Consider the following 20,083-nt stretch of genomic DNA (forward strand, 5'->3'; position numbering starts at 1 on the left):
CCACTTTTCCAGGAACCATGTGCTCCTTGATCCCTCTGCTATACAACACTCCACAGGACCTACCGTTGCCTGCAGATGTTCAACCCTGGTTTAGCATTCCAAAATGCAACAGATCTGAACACTTATCTGAATTAAACTCCATTTGCCACTCTTCAGCCCACTTGCCCAGCTGATCAAGATCTGACTGTCATTCTTGATAACAATCTTCACCGTCTATGATACCACCTATTTTACTGTCATCTGCAAACTTACTAATTATGCCTTGTACATTCTCATTCAAACAGGTGACAAATGGCAACGGGTCTAGCAACATTTATGCAACATTTATTTTCTAACATGCATACAAGAAAATAAATACCTGAGCTTTTCAGAATCAGCAAGAAAATCTAGGTATGCCCAAAAATTTAGCATAAACATTTTTGCTACAAGATATATATATATACACACATATATATACACATATATATACACACACAAGTATAAATGTCAATGAGGCACAAGATAAAATGGGTGCTCAGGCAACGGATAGTTTGTGAAATAAAAGTGGAAATCTTAATCAATATGTGGATTTTCATATGATCTTAATTGATACAAGAGGCAGAAGTCAGAAGGGTCGACTGCTGAGGTCACTAACTTTCTTTCACCTCTGCCCCCAGATTGTCATGGATGACCACAGGTAATCTGGTAAGGTTCTCCTACAAAGGTCTAACTACTGATGGTGCTAGTTTCCATGTGGTCTGTTGCTGGGCAGGAAATGCCAAGTAAGACTCGCCATTAAATTCAATGGATTCTCAGCCTTGTTATACAGTGACATTTGCCTCTTCCTTAAATATTGCGAGGTTTATTGAAGTTACTGGAGAGGATACTCGGCATAAGATACATATGCATTTAGATAGATATGGGCTGATTTTGGAGATTCAGCATGGTTATACAAGTGGGGGAATCATGTCTAAAGAATTTGATGTCTTAAGTAACTAAACTAAAAAGATTAATGAGGGCAAAGCCGTAGACATTGTCTATATGAACTTCAACAAGGCATTTGATAAGGTTCCGCAAGGTAGGCTGTTCTGGAAGGCATGGGATCTAGGGAGAGCTAGCTGACTGGATAAATAATTTGTTTCATGGATGGAAGCAGAGGGTAATGGCAGAAGGATGTTCTCCAGGCTGGAGGCCTGTGGCTAGTGGTGTGCCAGATATTGATGCTGGACGCATTGCTGTGTGTGGTTCAGAACAACAATTTGGATGAGGATGCAGAAGGCATGATTAGTAAGTTGTCAGATAACACTGAAGTGGGTGGTACTGTAGATAGCAAATATAGTTATCAGAAATTACAGCAGCATCTTTAACAGTTGGACAGGTAAGCTAAGGAATGGTTAATGCAGTTTAGTGCTGATATGTGGTAGCTATTGCACTTAAAACAAACCAGGACAGGATGTTCACAGTGAAAGGCAGTGCCATGTGAAATGTTGTAGAGCAGAGAATTGAGAGTACCAGTACATAGTTCCTTTATTTCTTGGAGCGCAGGAGGCTGAGGGGTGATCTTATAGAGGTGTACAAGATCAGGATGGCAATAGATTGGGTGAATAGATAGTCTTTTACCCAAAGTAAAGGAATCAAGAACCAAAGAACATTGTGCCAAATCCAGGCAGGTGTGAAGAGTTAAGATGCAGTTGGCATGGTCAAGTTGGGACAAAGAACCTGTTTCCATGCTGTATGACTACCGACATTTCCAGGTCAGGCATCTGCATTAAGTAGTTGCAACAGATTCTTTATCATACCTGTATGTGTTGTGGTCTGAAGAGAAATTGTCTGTTTAAATTCGATTTTTCAATTAAATCAGGGTCAGTGATGGTAATCTGCAAGGGATCATACCATAGATTAGTTTGGAAACTTGACATTACACATGCATTTAATTAAATTCCTCTTCCTCACCCCACCCCCATCCCCACTATACTATGTACAGTAGCTGGCACTACCAATGAGAATCCTTTAAAGCCAACCGTCACGTGAGAACAAATCACCAACATCTAAGCTATCTGGTTATTAAAGGAAAATATTTTTGCTTCAATTTTGCTGTCTGCTTTAAACACCATTGAAATAACGTGCAAATAACAATCAGTTCTTAAATCCAAGATAAGTTACATAATTAGTCACAACTAGGAAATTATATGTACATTAAATTTAAAGGGACAAAGTGAAATGCATAATCGAGGAAGAATCTTAAGGGTGAAATGCTGGAGAAACTCAGCGGGTGCAGCAGCATCTATGGAGCGAAGGAAATAGGCAATGTTTCGGCTGAAACCCTTCTTCAGGCTCTCTGGTCATCATCCCAATAGATCAGCGAGGAAATGAAACTATATTTCAGACCACAACTGTCACCGCATGTACGTTGCATTCAGAAAGTATTCAGACCCATTCACTTTTTCCTTAATTTTATTTATCATCGATCTGCACGCAATACCACATAATAAAAATGCGAAAACAGATGTTCAGAATTTTTTGCAAAGTAATTAAAAAGAAATAACTGAAATATCACATGGAAGTGTCTTGAGGACAGTCAGTATTACAGGTGCTAAATGTCTAAAGGTATCTGAAGGTAGCTAATTCTTTGGGCCCTGATCAGATATATTCAAAGACACTGTGGGTTCCTAGAGAAGAACTTGCAGGCCGAGGTGTGCAAACCATCAATATATATGCTAAGATGCCAGAAGACTGGAAGGTGGCTATTGATGTGTCCCTATTTAAGGACTGCAAGGAAACGCCTGGGAACAATAGACCAGTGAGCCTAACATCTGCGGTAGACAAGTTACTGGAGCATACTCTGAGGAACAAGATATATATGCATAGGATGTGTAGGAAAGAACTGCAGATGCTGGTTTAAATCGAAGGTAGACATAAAATGATGGAGTAGTCAGCATGGTTTTGTACGTGGGAAATTTTGTATCACAAGTCTGATTGAGATTTTTGAAGACGTGATTAAAAAAAGTTGACGCGGGCAAAGCCTGTATGCACTTCAGCAAAGCATTGGTAAGGTTTCACATGAAAGGCTGCTCTGGAAGGTAAGATCGCATGGGACCAAGGGAAAGCTAGATGAATGGATAAAGAATTGGCTTCTTGAAAGGAAGCAGAGGGTGATGTTTTTTAGATTGAAGGCTGATGACCAGTGATGTGCCTCAGGGATCACTGCAGGACCCTTGCTGTTTGTGGTTTATATCAACAGTTTGGATGAGAATGTACAAGGTATGATTAGTAACTTTGTAGATTACACTAAAGAGGTTTCTCAAAAATGGCAGCAGGATCTTGTTCAATTGGACAGATGGGCTGAGGAATGGTTAATGTAGTTTAATACAAAGTAGTACGAGGTATTCACATTTTGGGAAGTCAAACTAGGGCAGGAATCTGGGAAGTAGTGTAGAGCAGAGGAGTGCAGGTACATAATTCTTTGAAAGTTACATCATAGTCATAAAGAGTCATAAAGTGATACAGTGTGGAAACAGGCCGTTTGGTCCAATTTGCCCACAGCAGCCAACATGTCCCAACTACACTGGTTCCACCTGCCCGCGTTTGGTTCATATCCCTCCAAACTTGTCCTATCCAAGTACCCATCTATCTTTTTCTTAAACGTTGGGATAGTCCAAGCCTCAACTACCTCCTCTGGCAGCTTGTTTCGTACACCCACCACCCTTTGTGTGGAAAAACCCCTCAGATTCCTATTAAATCTTTTCCCCCTCAACTTGAACATATGTCTTCAGGTCCTCGATTCCCCTTCTCTGGGCAAGAGATTCTGTGCATCTACCCGATATATTCCTCTCGTATACACGAGTAAATAGGATGATCAAGTAGATAGGATGGTCAAGGAGGCTTTTGGCACATTGGACTTCATCAGTCAGAGTATTGAGAATAGAAGATGGGATGTTATGTTACAGTTATACATGATGACAGTGAGGCCACATGTGCAGTATTGTGTTCATTTAGGTCACCTTTATATAGGAAATATGTTATTTAGCTGGAAAAAGTGCAGCAAAGATTTACAAATACTTTGCCAGATCCTCAAACCTTTAGCTATAGGGAGGGGTTTGGACTTATTCTTTGGAATGCAGGAGAATGTGGGGTCATCTTATAGAGGTGTATAAGATCATGAGGGGAACAGATAGGGTAAATGCACAGTCTTTTACCCAGCGTTGGGAAATCAAGAACCAGAGGACATAGGTTTAAGGTTAGAGGGGAAAGATTTAATAGGAATCTGAGGGGCAACCAGTTCCACATAAAGGGTGTTTTTTTTTAATGGAATGGACTGCCAGAGGAGGTAGTTGAGGCAGCTACTATAACATTTAAAATACATTTGGACAGGAACATGGATAGGAAAGGTTTAGAAGAATGTGGTCTAAATGCTGGCAGGTGGGACCAGCAGAGATGGAGCATCTTGGTTGGCACAGGCAAGTTGGGCCAAAGGGCCCGCTTCCATGCTGTATGACTCTATGACTCCATAAAGTCGAGACAAACAGAACAAAAACAGGTCCTTTAGCCTTCTGCATCGATGCTAGACAACAAATACCTAAATGTAATTTATATCTGTGCTGATCATTAAAATAATTCATCCTTAATTGCAAACTTACCATTCCCTGTTCAGAACCAGTGCTAATCCCAAGCAGAGCAAAGTTTTTAAGCATTTCACAACCAATTGCACCACATCCAACCTAGAAAAGTAAAAACCTCATTATACACACACACACACACAGGATCCCATAAGTAGTGTTTTTCAATGAAAAAAAATCTTAAATGGCCACAAGTTCATGCTTTACAAACAAATTACGAAAAGTACAGGCACATTTCAATTTCCATTCAGCATCCTGCAATACTCAAAGGAAAAGGTTCAAGATAAAAGCTGTATCGTTGTCCATAGATGCCATGTGCATGCACTACAACTACAGTATGTAGTTAAAATACAATTTAAATAAGGCATGATTGGAATTATTTACTTCATTACTGTGCCATCATTACTACAACTGTTATAGGTTACACACCTGGGTACTTTTGAATTTTAGTATGGCGTTTAATTGAATAATATCTGGTCAGCTCTAACATTGCTATTCCCTCAAACACATGCAAACAGCTGATTAGAATGAAGTAACATATGTTGGCTGTACTTCCAAGAATATAAAAGGAATTTTACAAAATTGTTTAGGTACACATCTGAATATAATTTGATTGAAATAAATTCAGAGTCTGTGGAATTCTCTGCCTCAGAGGCTGGTTCTCTGGATACTTTCAAGAGAGAGCTAGATAGGGCTCTTAAAGATAGCGGAGTCAGGAGATATGGGGAAAAGGCAGGAACTGAATGGGGATGATCAGCCATGATCACATTGAATGGCGGTGCTGGTTCAAATGCCTACTCCTGCACTTATTGTCTATTGACTATTGGATTTTGATGATGGTCTCAAATCAGATCAGATGGTGAAGCAGCACAAGAACATGGCTCAATCATATCTTTTTTTTTAAATTTAGCCCAAGATATGATAGTTGCAGTACATAAAAACAGGTATAGTAAGTAGCAGAAAGGATTGTTTTTTTTACTGAAAAATGACACTCTATGATTACCAACTGCAAGGGCATTTGTTTTATATATTCATTACTCTTGAAGGCAAGAACTTTAGTAAAACGTACACAAATGCTGTAAATGTGCAATATTTTCAGTTCTAACAAAGACCTGATGTTGTCTTAGAACAAAATAAATACATTCAGAACCAGGTTGTTCAGCTCCCCTCATATCCATGGAACCATTCACAAAGGTGGTATTTACCTCAGTGTCAACACTCAGTTGTCAGCCCATATCCTGTGATTCGCTTAACAGCCAATGATCTATTGATACCCATTTTTTATTTAGTTTTATTGGATAACTAATTCAAACGATTGACTACCCTAGGGGTGACAAAACTCTCATCATATAACATAAAACATGAGGACTGAGAAACTTGGGGCAGTCAATGGAAGTGTCTTGACAGCAGTCAGTACTACAGTCGAAGAGGTCCTGACACTTATGAAAGCAAACAAATCTCCCAGGCCGGATCAGATATATCCAAGGACACTGTGGGAAGCTAGAAAGGAAATTGGAGGCGCCCGTCTGAGATTAATTAGTCGTCATTAAATACAGACGAGGTGCTGGAAAACTGGAGGGTGGCAAATGCTATGCCTCTATTCAAGAATGACTGCTGGGTGGGAACTACAGGCCAGTGAGGCGGTCTGTGGTCGGGAATTTACTAGAGAGTATATATTGCAGACAGCTCTACAGATTTTCTCAGCAGAAAGGCGGCACAATGGAGCAGTGGTAGATTTGCTGTCTTACAGCGTCAGAGACCGGGGTTCAATCCTGCCCACAGGAGCTGTCTGTACCACATCTGCACTTGCTCACTATGAACACATGGGTTTTCTCCGGATGCATCGGTTTCCTCAAACCTTCCAAAGATGTTTTTTTTGGTTTTTTTAAATTTAATTTCGATTGGAAGTACGGTAAATTACAATAATACACAACACATATGTCTTAATACATTTTTTGTACCGCTTCATATTTTGAGCTTTGAGAAAAAGATAGAAGTAAAGGAAGTAAGGAAAGTGCGCATGAGTCGTGAAGGTGCAGGAGAGTGTTGAGAAAAGAAAGCCCCTTAGAAAAGAAGTTAGAGAAGGAAGTAAAGAAAGAAATTAGACCCTAGAAAAGAAAGAAAAAGAAAGGAGAAACAATCGCTCTATTATAACATTAAACTCCGCAGAAAGGGGACTACCAACCAAGTCTGTTTTTGTTGTTTGTTTGTTTTTTATTACCAGATCCTGGAAACTTTTATTTATTTATTTATTTATTTTTAAGATTACTATTGCACCTTATGCTTGTAATAATTCCAAAAACGTAGACCACGTCTTTTGGAAGTGGTCTGGTTTGCCTGCTAAGAGGAATCTCATCTCTTCCACATGTAGTGTTTCAGACATATTTGATATCCACATTTTTATTGTTGGTGTCGGCGCATTTTTCCAGAATTTAAGTATGAGCTTTTTTCCCGTTATTAACCCGTAATTGAGTAAATTCTTCTGAAACATGTTTAGTTCAGGGTTACCTTCCGATATTCCAAAAATAATCCATTCTGGTTTTGGTACCAGTTTTATTTTAATTAATTTTGTAAAGATGTCAAATATTTCATTCCCGAATTTTTGTATTTTTGTACAAAAAACAAAAGAATGCGCTATGGTAGCTTCTTGACACAGACATTTATCACAGATGGGTGAGACATTAGGGAAGAATTTATTTATTTTAGTTTTTGAATAATATAGTCTATGTAATGTTTTGAATTGGATGAGAGCATGTCGTACGTTGATCGTACATTTATGCACCTGTAATAAGTGATTATCCCAGCTCTCTTTTGGAATTTTTATAGCTAATTCTTGTTCCCAGTCTCTTCTAATTCCATCAGTTGTGGGTATTTCTATGTTTAAGATGATGTTATATAAGTATGATATTAGATTCGCTGATTCAGCCTTTGTCTTCATTGCTTCATCCAGTAAGTCTGTAGGCATATTATGATAGTCTTTTGTGTATTTTTTCAGATAATCAGGAATTTGAAGATATTTAAAATATTGATTATTTTTCAAATTGTATTTCAGTTGTAGTTGTTGAAATGATAATAATTTTCCCAATTCATACAGATCTTCGAGCGTTTTAATTCCCATTCTGTCCCATTGTATAAATGATTTGTCTATAATTGATGGTTTAAATGATGGGTTATTAACTATTGGTATTAAAAGAGATAGGTTTCTTAATTTTAAATTCTGTTTTATTTGTTTCCATGTTCTAATTGTGCTATGTATAATTGGATTTTTGTTATAGTTTTTGTTATTGAGATATATTGGTGAGAGGAGAGTCGCTCCTATATTACACAGAGAGCAGTCCTCTCTTTCCATTACAATCCAGTCCACCTGCTGGGCAGAAAGATGTGCAGGTTTGTAGGTTAATTGGCTTCTGTAAATTATCCCTAGTGTGTAGGTTGCGAAACTGGAACAACTATTGTACGGGTAATCTTTGGTTGGCGCTGACTTGGTGGACTGAAGAGCCTGTTTCCACGTTGTTTCTCTAAACTAAAACTAAATTGAAGCAAGTTCAGTGGACAGCCAAGCAGATTTTGCTGCCATTGCCATTGCTCTGCCTTAACTGATATTTTCCTTAACAATCTAGTACAAATTAAGGACTCTTCTCTTGAGTGTTGAATGATGTTGTTTATAAAAAAAATACTTACTATGAAAACATTAAGGTTCCTGAGTTTATGACAGATAGATTCTCCAACACATGCACGCAGAGCATCATATCGATCTCCTCTGTATGAAAGCACAGATTAATTATAATAGCTATTAGATAACCGTGAATCATGGACACATATGTCTATGTTACTTGAAGTTAGAGTAATCAATAGTCATACCACTGGGTTGTAAGCTGCCCAAGCCAAAGATGAGATGCTGTTCCTCCAATTTGCCTTTGGCCTCACTCTGACAATGGAGAAGGCCAAGGACAGAAAGGTCAGTGTGGGAATGGGAGTTAAAGTGTTTGGCAACCGGGAGATCAGGTAGGTCTAGGCGGACTGAGCAAAGGTGTTCAGCTAAACGATCGCCCAGTCTTACAAGCTAAATGCAAATTGGAGGAACAGCATCTCATATTTCGCTTGGGCAGCTTACAACTCTGTGGTATGAATATTTGATTTCACTAACTTCAAATAAACCTTGCATCTCCATCCCTCCCCCACCCAACTCGTACCAACTTCAAAGTCGTCTTGTTGAGTCTCATTGTCTGTAACTCTTTTTCACCTAACACACAGCTGACAATCGCCTGGTTACTTTATCATCCAGATTGCCTGACCACAGTGGTTGGTAAGATTTTAGAGTCCATTATTAAGGGTGAGGTTTCAGCGAACTTAGACGCATATGATGAAATAGGCCGAAGTCAGCATGGTTTTCTGAAAGCTAGATCTTGCGAGACAAATCTGTTGGAATTCTTTGAGGAAGTAAATAGGTTAGACAAAGGAGAGTCAGTGGATGTTGTTTACATAGATTTTCAGAAGGCCTTTGATAAAAATGTCACATGTGAGGTTGCTAAACAAGATGAGAACCCATGGTATGAGAGGGAAGATACTTGCTTGGACGGAAGGTTGGCTGAATGCCAGAAGGCAAACAGTGGGAATAAATAGTCTAGTCACCGCAAGCGACTAGCGGTGTTCTGCAGGGGTTGGTGTTGGGTCTGCTTTTTTCACATTGTAAATTAATGATATAGATGATGGATTTGTTGGCTTTGTGTATGATAGTTAGGTAAGTAGAGGGGCAGGTAGTGTAGAGGAAGCAGGGTCTGGAGAAGGATTTGGACAAGTTGGGAGAGTAGGCTAAGTGGCAGATGGAAAAAGCTTAGCAAAGTGCACAGTCATGCATTTTGGTAGATGGAATAAAGGTGTAGTTAATTTTCTAAATGGGGAGAGAATTTAGAAATTAGAAGTGCAATGGGACTTGAATGCTGATGCAGGATTCCTAAAAAGTTAATTTGCAAGTCGAATCGCTAGTAAGGAAGGCAAATGTAATGCTAACATTTATTTTGAGAGAACTAGAATATAAAAACAGGGATGTAAGTCACTGGTCAGCCTGCATTTGAAGTATAGTGAGCATTTTAGGGCCCCATATCTGAGGAAGGATATGCTGGCATTGGAGAGGATCCAGAGGAGGTTTACAGGAATGAAACCAGGAATGATTGGATTAACATAAGATGAGCGTTTGAAGGCACTGGACCTTTATCACTGGAGTTTAAAAGTATGAGGGGAGACCTAATTGAAACATACCGAATAGTGAAAGGCCTGGATAGAATGAATGTGGAGAGGATATTTCCACTGGTGGGAGAGACTGGGACCAGATGCCAAAGCTTAGAGTTAATGGATGTAGGAGGAATTTAAAAAGGAAATGAGGAGGAATTTCTTATTCAGAGGGTGATGAATCTGTGCCACTCATTGCCGCAGACGGTTGTGTAAGCCAAGTTAATTCACATTTTTAAGGCTAAGATTGACGGATTCTTGATTTGTAAGGGTGTCAGAGGTTATGGGGCGAAGGCAGGAGAATGGGTTTGAGAGGGCAAGCGAGATCAACCATGATTTTATGACGGGGTAGATTTGATGGGCCGAATGGCCTAATTCTGCTCCCATCACTTATAAACATTCCACCGCCCTAATTGTCATTTTCACTGCACGGAGACTAAAGAGAAAAAAATACTTAGCCGAATCTTACTTTTTACCACTCAGCCTCTTCGCTGAAGCCTTTCCAGTCAAAACCTTGGCATTTACCCTCAATCACAGAACTTGGATGTCAGGCACCGCCACTCCCAAAAATGCCGTTCTGCTAGTATCAGACTTCCTTTCATAATGGTTCCCTTTTAAATCTCCCACGCTGCACCCACTCAGCTGTGTACTCACTGTAAAACTAACCAGATACTAACAGCTCCAGTCCTTGGTGTTTCATGGAACACTTTCAATGCAAAGGCGACTCGTCACCATTTTCTCAAGGGAAGTTTGGAAGGGGAAATAAATATAGATTTTGCCTACAATGACCACACTCTCTATCATAAAACAAATATCATCTGCATACTGTGTAGGAATGAACTGTAGATGCTGGTATAAACCGAAGATAGACACAAAATGCTGGAGTAAATCAGCGGGGCCAGCAGCATCTCTGGAGAGAAGGAATGGGTGACGTTTCGGGTCGAGTCTGATGAAGTGTCTCATCCCAAAAAGTCACCCATTCCTTCTCTCCATAGACCCCGCTGAGTTACTCCAGCTTTGTGTCATCTGCACACTTCCAACTTTCAGTCACACCTGCTAAATTGGCTTTAAATCATTCAACATTTCCAAGTAAGGGTTGGATCTTTAATTTCCAAAAACACATTTATCTTGAATTTACCAATCCATCAATTATACATACGAGTACAAACTAATATGTCACACCTACCGTGGTTGGAACTGATCACTGTTCGTGCTGTCTAGAGTCTCAAATATCTCCATTGTATCAAAATATAGCTAAAAAAAGGTAACATTTTGTTAATCAATAAACTCCCTTGAAATGTTTTTTTTTAAAGTAATCAGTGAAAAACTAACCCACTGCTGAAGAGGAGAAAATTTTCCTGTTAGGGCTTTCAAGACTTCCTGACTAACAATTCCGCCAAAAGCAGCAGTAAGAGGGGCCAGACATCCTCTTGCTGTCCACGAGAGCCACTTTACAACAGCCTGATTAACTGTAGTCTGCAATACAGAAAAATGCAAGTAAAATATTCATTATTGCCAGACACTTACAGTAAATGCCAAGATTGCTTCTCGCTCTCTGCAGATGCTGCCAATCATGTTGAAAAGTTACGGGATGAACGGAACTGCAGATGCTGGTTTACAAATAAAGGCAAAAAGTGTTGGAGCAACTCAGCAGGTCAGGCAACATCTCTGGAGAACGTGGATAGGATGAAGTAGGGTCCCGCTCTGAAATGCCATCTAGCCGTGTTCTCCAGAGATGCTGCTTGACCCGCTGAGTTACTCCAGCGCTTTGAGTCTTTATGTTGACAATTTAATTCTCTTTCCGTTTCTAGTTCAGAAGTCACTGAAATCTAGCAAAACGTCTCACAGATAAGCATCATGATCACTTTGTCAAAACTGCAATGAGGACTGGGCTGTGGACATTGTCTATGTGGACTTTCGCAAAGCTTATAACATGGTCCCCCATGGTGGGATGGTCTGGAAGGTTAAATCAAATGGAATCCAGGGTAAGCCAGTAATTGGATTCAAATTGACATGGAGGAAGGAATCAAAGGAAGCATGTGGAGCATTCATTTCTCCCGATTGGAAGTCTATGACTAGTGGTGTGCCGCAGGGCTTGTGCTAGGTCCACTGTTGTTAGTTATCTACATTAACACTTGGGATGACAATGTAATTAACATTGTTAGTAAATGGAAAAATATCTTAGCTTACAATGGGATCTAGGTCAGTTGGGAAGGTATCTCAAGGCATAGCTAGTGAGTGGTGTTGCACCTTCGCATGGCAAACCAATTACAAAGCCCTGGAGAGTGTTGTGGTACAGAGATATCTAGGGGTACAGGTGCATGTGGTCAGACAGAAGAGTGTCCATGTTGTATACAGTAGGGTCAGCAATGGAAGGTGTAAATAATGTTGGCATAAAAACCAATGGCTTAGACTACACAAACTATATTTTGGTGTTAATTAAGCAAAAAAGATGCTCCTGTTGAAAATAATCACTCACCTTATTTTTCAGTGTTTCATTTAAAGTTACAGCCAATTTCATCACTTCCTCTGCATCCTGAAGACACCTTTTTGCAAATATATAATAATCCAGCTTTGTTAAGTCTGCTACTATCAACATAACGACATTATAATGCAAAAAGCAGTCAGTTATAGTCAACATACATCAAAAATTAAATAGAACATAGAAGAGTACAGAGAGAGAGATACCTTCAAAATTATTGCTGAACAAATCTTGTTGTTCTTCACCATCCACATTCCTGGAACCTTCAAATCACATTTCCTTGTAAGAAACAAAATCACTGTTCTACTGTTTCAAATTCTAAACTTCCTAACTTTGACACTCAATTCATTAAAACGTTTCCACAGCTATTGGCTTAATTCAACCACTTCCTTTCCTGTAACTTTGTTAGCCTTGACCAAGTGTAATTTTCTACTTACCTATTCAACTAACTTTCATATTCCTCACTACCAAATTCTCATTATCATGTGTAGGAAGAAACTGCAGATGCTGGTTTAAACTGAAGATAGACCACAGGCAAACTGGAGGAACCACAACTCATTTCCCCCTTGGGTAGCTAATAACCTAATGGTGCGAACATTGAATTGAACATTTAGGTGACTCGTTTTCCCTTTTCCAACATCCTTCCCCCACCCCTCACCCTACCTTCCCTGTACCCCACCTAGACACGCAGCAATTTCTCTTGTCCCCCTCCACCAAAATTCCTTCTCTGGTTTCACAATTTACACTTCTTCTAATGTTATCTCACACGTTTTATCTTCCCATTTCTGACCTCCGTCCAACCATCTGCTTTTCAACCCTACCCCCCCCCTCCCCCTCATCACCTATACCTACCCATCGCTTGTCAGAATTTGTCCTGCCATTCTTCTCTTCCAGCTTTCTCCCTCCACCACAATCAGTCTGAAGGGTCCCGACCCGAAAAGACACCTATCCATTCTATTCAGAGATGCTGCCTGAATCGCTGAGTTACTCCAGCACTTTGCTTCATTTAAAAAAAAATATCTCCATCAGGGCCTCAGCAAAATCTCCCCTTGCCTCACACAGAAGCCTGTGATTCTCATTTCACCAGGCCATAGTGCCATAGTCATATAGCACAGAAACAGGCCATTCGGACCAACTACTCTATGCCAACCAGGTTTTATAACTGATAGTCCTATTTGGCTATATTTGGCACATATCTCTCTCAATTTTTCCTATATTTGTCACATTATTAACATTTCTATATTTGTTCATATAAGATGATAAAGTAAATAATCACCCTATGTTCGGCAGGCGTTTGTGCTGCTCCTGAAATGTATCCAAGCTCAGCATTGCTGTGTGAATCTGCAAGGGTGCCTGTTTAAAAAAAAAAATAGGATTGGTGTCTATTTTGTATAGTGCAAGAGAAAATTTAGTACTTTTGGGTGAAACTGATCTATGTCAAACATAAAGAAACCACAATCTCTCAGCTCATCAAATAACTTTCCTTTACTCCTAGATCCGTCTGCTCTCCAACACTCACCAGAGCCCAGCCATTCACTATGTAGGTCCTGCCCATGTTAGACTTCCCAAGATGTAACACCTCCCATTTATGCCCAACTGATCAATATCCTGCTGCTATTTTTGACAACAATCTTCACCATCTACAAAACTACCCTCTTGTGTCATCTGCAAACTTGCTAATCATGCCATGTATGTTCTCATCCAAATAATTAGTATAGATGACAAACAGCAATGGGTTCAGCACTGAACCCTGAGGCACATCACTAGTCACAGGCCCTCTGTCCAAAAAGCAACGTTCCGCCATCATCCTCTGCTTCCTTCCATGAAGCCAATTTTCTATCCATATCTCTCCTTGGATCCTATGCGATCTAACTTTCCAGAGTAGCCTACCATGTGGAATCTTGGCAAATGCCTTGCTGAAATCCATATATACAACATTTACAGCTCTGCCCTCATCAACCTTTTAGGTCACATCTTCAAAAACCAGATTTGTGAGATATGACCTCCCACATACAAACCCATGCTGTGTAGGAAGGAAAAATGGAGGAAAGTCTGAAGAAGAGTTCCGACTCAAAACATCACCTATTCCTTTCTCCTGAGATGCAGCCTGACATGCTGAGTTACACCATTTTGTGTCTATCTTCAGTACAAAGCCACACTGACTATCCCTAATCACCCTTTGTCCATCTAAATGTATGCATATCTTATCCCTCAGAATACACTCTAGTAACTTTCGACCACAGGACATTTCAGCAAAGGATATAGTGGTAGGAACACCATTTGATTTTCGTAAACAAAAATAAAAGGATTAGAAAAGGTCTTATCCCTCCTGTCAGTAAATGTACCCGTGAGGAAAATACATGACTCGGACATAAAATTCTCCATTGTTAATGGACATGCTTTCACAGATGAAAAATGCAACATGGCATTGAACAAATGACTTCCAGCAGCTATAGAACTATAACCAGATGCAAACTAATAATTTCAGAACAAAAAGCGCCACAGGCAATAATAAAGATGATGTTAAACATATATTGGAGTTAAGAGGAGTAAAATGCAAGCATATCTGAAAAGTAGATAATTCAGTGGACGGTTTAAGGTGAGGGGGGAAAGATTTAACAAGACCCTATGGAGTACCATTTTTTAAACAAAGGTTGGTAGGTGTGTGGAACAAGCTGCCAGAGGACAGAGGTGAGACAGGTGCTGTCATAACAATTAAAAAAAACATTTGGATGGGTACATAGAGAGGATAGTTTTAGATGGATACAAGACTAGTGCAGATGGGGCACGTTGGTCAGTGTGGGTAGTTGGGTCTAATGGCCTGTTTCCATGCTGTATAACTACGGCAGGGCTGTTTATTGTAAACACATTGATTTTCTCACTTGCATGCATGCATCAACTCAACAAAATAATATTTTAATCTTCCCAGTTTCATCAATCACTGGCTCTAACAGAATTTCAACAAATACTATCTGTATTTCCATTTCACTGTTTTCATGTATCTAAATTTAGAGCTAGCCAAATAAGCTCAAAGGTTCGTCAGACAATCAGAATCTTACAAAGGTATCTGTGCAACATGGAAACAAAATCTCAGACATAAAACAAATCTTACCTCAGGTTTGCTGAAGTCCACATTAAAGCATCGAGGATTTAAAAGTTGAGTCTCCAAATTTTCCTACAACCAGAACGGTAATTAAACAAAAACAATGCAAGTTACAAAAATATAGCAAAAGTTCAACTAATTGGAACTGCGAAACAAATTCAATCAAACCAAACAAGCTGAAGCAATTTTAACAATATTGTTTAACTAAATAGAACAGCTCAATTGTTTGCTGTAAAATCATGCATTGAGGAGATTCCCAAGAAACAATCAATTATTCAGCACTTTTAATGTAAAGAGCGCACAACAAAAATCCAGATGTTGCTTTTTGTCGATCGACTATTTGGTGGTCATTAACATCTATTTCTTCTTTGAACCAAATTTCTGCTTCAAATGGTGCAGCTAAGTCTTTCTCTCCACACATGGTCAAAATTAAACATATATGGTTATGAAATCTAGAAGACAATTCTTTCCAGAAGCTGGAAAATATATAAAGTCGGCTGATACGATAACCATACCGCCACAGTATTGTAATCAATTATGTGGATGGATGCCAATTAAAATGTTTTTTTTTTTTTAATTGATTTCCACTGCTGGGTTATAATGGCATAAAATTAGGAAGACACACAGTCAATAGCTGGTTGTGATGGCCTTAAAGTACCAGTGGATATTTGACTATTCAGAAAGAACAATTATAAAAAGTGGAGAGAGTAGAAACTGGTTCTGTCATTTGTATAAATGAGCATATGGACAAAAATGACTCAACTTTAATGATAGATACAGGAATTGTTTCCTCTATAGGGATGCCCATAAGTCTGGCACTCATTACCTTGGGATAGCCTGTAATTGTAAATTATATACTTTAATGTGATAATCAAGAATAATTTATTAAAAAGACACAAAGTGCTGAAGTCACTCAGCGGGTCAGGAAGCATCTCTGGAAAACATGGAAAGGTGACGTTTCATGTAAGGACCTTTCTTCACACTAATTGTGGTGGGGGGGGGGGGGGGGGAAGGTGGGGGGGGGGGGGGAAGAAAGAAGAAAGAGAGAGAGAGGCAGGACAAAGCCTGGCAAGTAATAGGTGGATATGAGGAGGGGTTTGGTAGGCTGATAGTTGGACAAAGACTAGCGATGAAAAGACAGAAGATGAGAAAAGAAAGGAATGAAGAGTTGCGAATGGTGAAGCTTAAGGAGAGAATGTAGGTGGGAGGGGAGGGAAACCAGTGAATCCAGGTGGGGCATGGAGGTGGGAGGGGGGGTTGGGGGGGGGGGGGTAGAAAGGATGGGTGGGGGAAGGAGAGGGGGAGTTTGTTTACCTAAAATTAGAGAATTCAATGTTCATAACATTAGGTTTTAAGCTACCCTGGCAGAATAGGAGGTGTTGTTCCTCCAGTTTACGTGTGGCTTCATTCAAGCAAAGAAGGAGGCCCAGGACAGAAAGGTCAGGATGGGTATGGGAAGAGGAGTTAATATGGTTATAAAGTGGGAGATCCATTAGGCCTTGATGGACCGAGCGCAATGTTTGAAGAAATGGTCATGCTTGGTCTCGCGGATGTACAGGAGGCCACATTGGGAGCAGCGGATGCAGAAGACGACGGAAATTAAAATGGCCAGAAAAACAAGAAAGATTCATACAGATATGCCAATGTACACTCAAGATTGTTTTCAGCTGAGATTTGTAATTTTTAAATACAGTCATGGGATCACCAGCTCGGTTGGGATTTATTACCGACTTCAAGGGGCCCATGAGAAGGTGACAAGCTCCTGTTTTGAATTATTGCAATTCCCGTTTAGGATACAATCAATATTGTCTATAATCAGGCAAGTTACATCCTTATCTCAAAGGATCGAGTACACGTCTATTTTGATAATCAGTAGAACAAATACTTACACATAGGAAGATGGGCTGGATAATGTAGGCATTTTATATGGGTCTCGCAAGAATATAGAGGCTTACAGATCTAGCAATATTAAGTTGTATACTATACATGGTGCATCACACAAAAATACTCACAAATGTAAAGGTTTTGGGCATTTTCAGCTGCACAGCGATTCCTCCATGCAAATATGGGCCGAGGCTTGAAGTATCTCCAATACTGAATGAATATAGGGATAAAACTGGAAAAGGCAAAGGCAAATAAAAGCACCAAGAAACTTGAATGCAATACTACACTAACTTTACAAAAAAGCACACTTTAATGGTAACAAAATTGGTTAAAATTGTTTCACAAACTAAAACTAAACTGTCCACAGAACCATCAATTACAGCGTCATCTGCTCTCACGCTTTTGTATCTACTGCCAAACGGAAGAGGGAGGAGGAGGAGGAGGAATGGCCAGTGTGTGAATGGTCCATGATTATGTTGGCTACTTTCTCGAGGCAACGTGAAGAGCAAATGGAGTCAAAGAGGGAGGGGGGGGAAGCGAGAGGAAAGGGTGGAGGAGGAGGAGGGGAGAAATAGTTGTGTGTCCTGGTGGGGCACAGAGGAGAGGCGGGAGGGAGAAAGTCGGCGAGAAGTGTTGGTGGGGGAGCGGGGTTGCAGGTTAGTCAGCTAAAATTGGAGAAATCAATGTTATCAATGTTGGGTTGTCTCATGGATTGGGCTAAATCCAAACTGTATTGCATCTTGATAGGTAGCACCATTATGCTCATCCAAGTGTTACATTTATTGCCACCAGAAGGCAATGTTGCATAAATAGGACGCAAAGTGCTGAAGTAACTCAGCGATGTCAGGCAGCATCTCTGGAGAACATGGATTGCGATGCTTTGGGTCGAGAACCCTCTTCAGACTGACAGTGGGAAGAAGGGGGAAGGGGGGAGAAAGCAGGATGAGGGGAGGGACAGGGAAAAGCCTGGCAGGTGACAGGTGGATGCAGGTGAGGGGAAGGTTTAATAAGCAGGTGGTGGTGGTTGGACTATAGCCCGAGAAGAAACAGCAAATGGTGTGAGATTAAGGTAGAAAAAGTGTGAATTATGAAGGCAGAGGAAAGGGAGTAGGGGTTGCATGAGGAGAGGTGGAAGTGTTGGGGGGTGGGGGTGGTTGTAGGTTAGTCAGCTAACCTACAACCCCTTCACCAAAATTGGAAAATTCAATGGTCACACTGTTGGGTTGTAAACTAACACATGAGGTGCTGTTCCTCCAGTTTGCATGTGGAGGAGGCCCAGAACAGAAGGTCAGTATGGGAATGGGAAGGAGAGTTAAAATGGTTAGTAACGGGGAGATCCAGTAGGGCTTAGCAGACCGAGCACAAGTGTTCATCAAAACCATCGCCGAGTCTATGCTTGGACTAACCAATGTAAAGGAGGGCATATCAGGAACACCAGATGCACCGCATGAGGTTTACAGGGAAGCACGTGAACCTTTGTCTCACCTGGAAGGACTGCTGGAGTCCCTGGTAAAACATGGACGAACTGCTGGGGACATTTTTATAAACCAGCAGCTGCAGTTCCTTGTAATTTTGTAAACCAACATCTGCGATTCATGTTACTCATTTTACGATAAAAGTTATTTATTCTCTATTTTGCACTGAAATATTTGAAGATGGATCACTCAAAATAAAGAGCATACCTGTTACTTGCAGAACAGATCCATTTAACTCTGTCATCCCGTTGATTTCCCGAAACGTTACAAATTGTCCTGTTTCCAATCCATGGTTAGCGTTATCCATGCATGTTACGATTCCAGGATTAGACTGTAAATGAATAGATTACAGGCATTTAATCATGTATGTATCCAGTTAGGTCATCCATAGTTTATATTTTGACAGCCTCATTCTCCGGGGAGTTTAAGAACAAGACAGCTGCGTCTTGTTTGAAACAAGCTGTTGGTCTCAAGCACGAATGAATTTACTACATATAAACAAGAGCGATTAATAAAATGTAAGAATCTGGCACTTGAAAAGCATAACTTATTCCATTCAAATAAAGTGAAAAACTGTGGTAAAGGCTCGGAGGGGTGGAATTTTTGAGGCCTGTCCAGAAGAGCTTTGTTGCAGTCTGTAGATAGACCGTCAAGGGAAGGAGCATTACTGGAGCCTGGTTGGGAATGTATCTGGTCAGTTGGAGGGAGCATTGGTACGGAACCATTTTGGAGGTAGTAACAAAAGCTCAGTACATTTTAAAGTTGTTATGAGAAAAGATAGGGATGGAGGTCTTAAGTTGGGGAAGGCAAAGATAGATTGGGAGCATTTACTTGCAGTTAACTACATTTACCCAGTGGAAACATTTGCGGGAAGATTGTTCCCGATGTTAGGGAAGTCCAGGACAAGGGGTCACAGCTTAAGGATAAGGGGGAAATCCTTTAAAACCGAGATGAGAAGAACTTTTTTCACACAGAGAGTGGTGACATCTCTGGAACTCTCTGCCACAGAGGGTAGTTGAGGCCAGTCATTGGCTATATTGAGGGAGTTAGATGTGGCCCTTGTGGCTAAGGGGATCAGGGGGTTTGGAGAGAAAGGCAGGTACGGGATACTGAGTGGGATGATCAGCCATGATCATATTGAATGGCGGTGCAGGCTCGAAGGGTCAAATGGCCTACTCCTGCACCTAAGTTCTATGTTTCTATGTAACATGTAACAGAGGAACAGGCCATTTGGCCCACAATGTGATGAACACATACCAAGTTAAACTAATCTCCTCTAATTGCATGTGATCCACATCCGTCATCCATTGTAATT

The 20,083-nt window shown here is 40.3% G+C and overlaps 1 protein-coding gene across 2 annotated transcripts in view; it reads right to left on the reverse strand.

Moving 5' to 3' along the window:
- Positions 1-20,083, reverse strand: part of uba6 (ubiquitin like modifier activating enzyme 6) — an 85,243-nt gene that overhangs the window by 35,888 nt on the left and 29,272 nt on the right. For both annotated transcript variants that reach the window (XM_055632250.1, XM_055632249.1), the window contains exons 9-18: positions 18,976-19,099; positions 17,422-17,525; positions 15,419-15,481; positions 13,583-13,659; positions 12,304-12,370; positions 11,157-11,300; positions 11,011-11,078; positions 8,277-8,355; positions 4,617-4,697; positions 1,779-1,856 (exon numbers count right to left, since the gene is read on the reverse strand). In XM_055632250.1, the coding sequence (XP_055488225.1) occupies positions 1,779-1,856; positions 4,617-4,697; positions 8,277-8,355; positions 11,011-11,078; positions 11,157-11,300; positions 12,304-12,370; positions 13,583-13,659; positions 15,419-15,481; positions 17,422-17,525; positions 18,976-19,099 (885 nt within the window). The remainder of the gene's footprint in view (positions 1-1,778; positions 1,857-4,616; positions 4,698-8,276; positions 8,356-11,010; positions 11,079-11,156; positions 11,301-12,303; positions 12,371-13,582; positions 13,660-15,418; positions 15,482-17,421; positions 17,526-18,975; positions 19,100-20,083) is intronic.

The sequence above is a fragment of the Leucoraja erinacea genome, chromosome 3 (genome assembly GCF_028641065.1).
Source record: "Leucoraja erinacea ecotype New England chromosome 3, Leri_hhj_1, whole genome shotgun sequence".
Lineage (NCBI taxonomy): Eukaryota > Metazoa > Chordata > Chondrichthyes > Rajiformes > Rajidae > Leucoraja > Leucoraja erinaceus.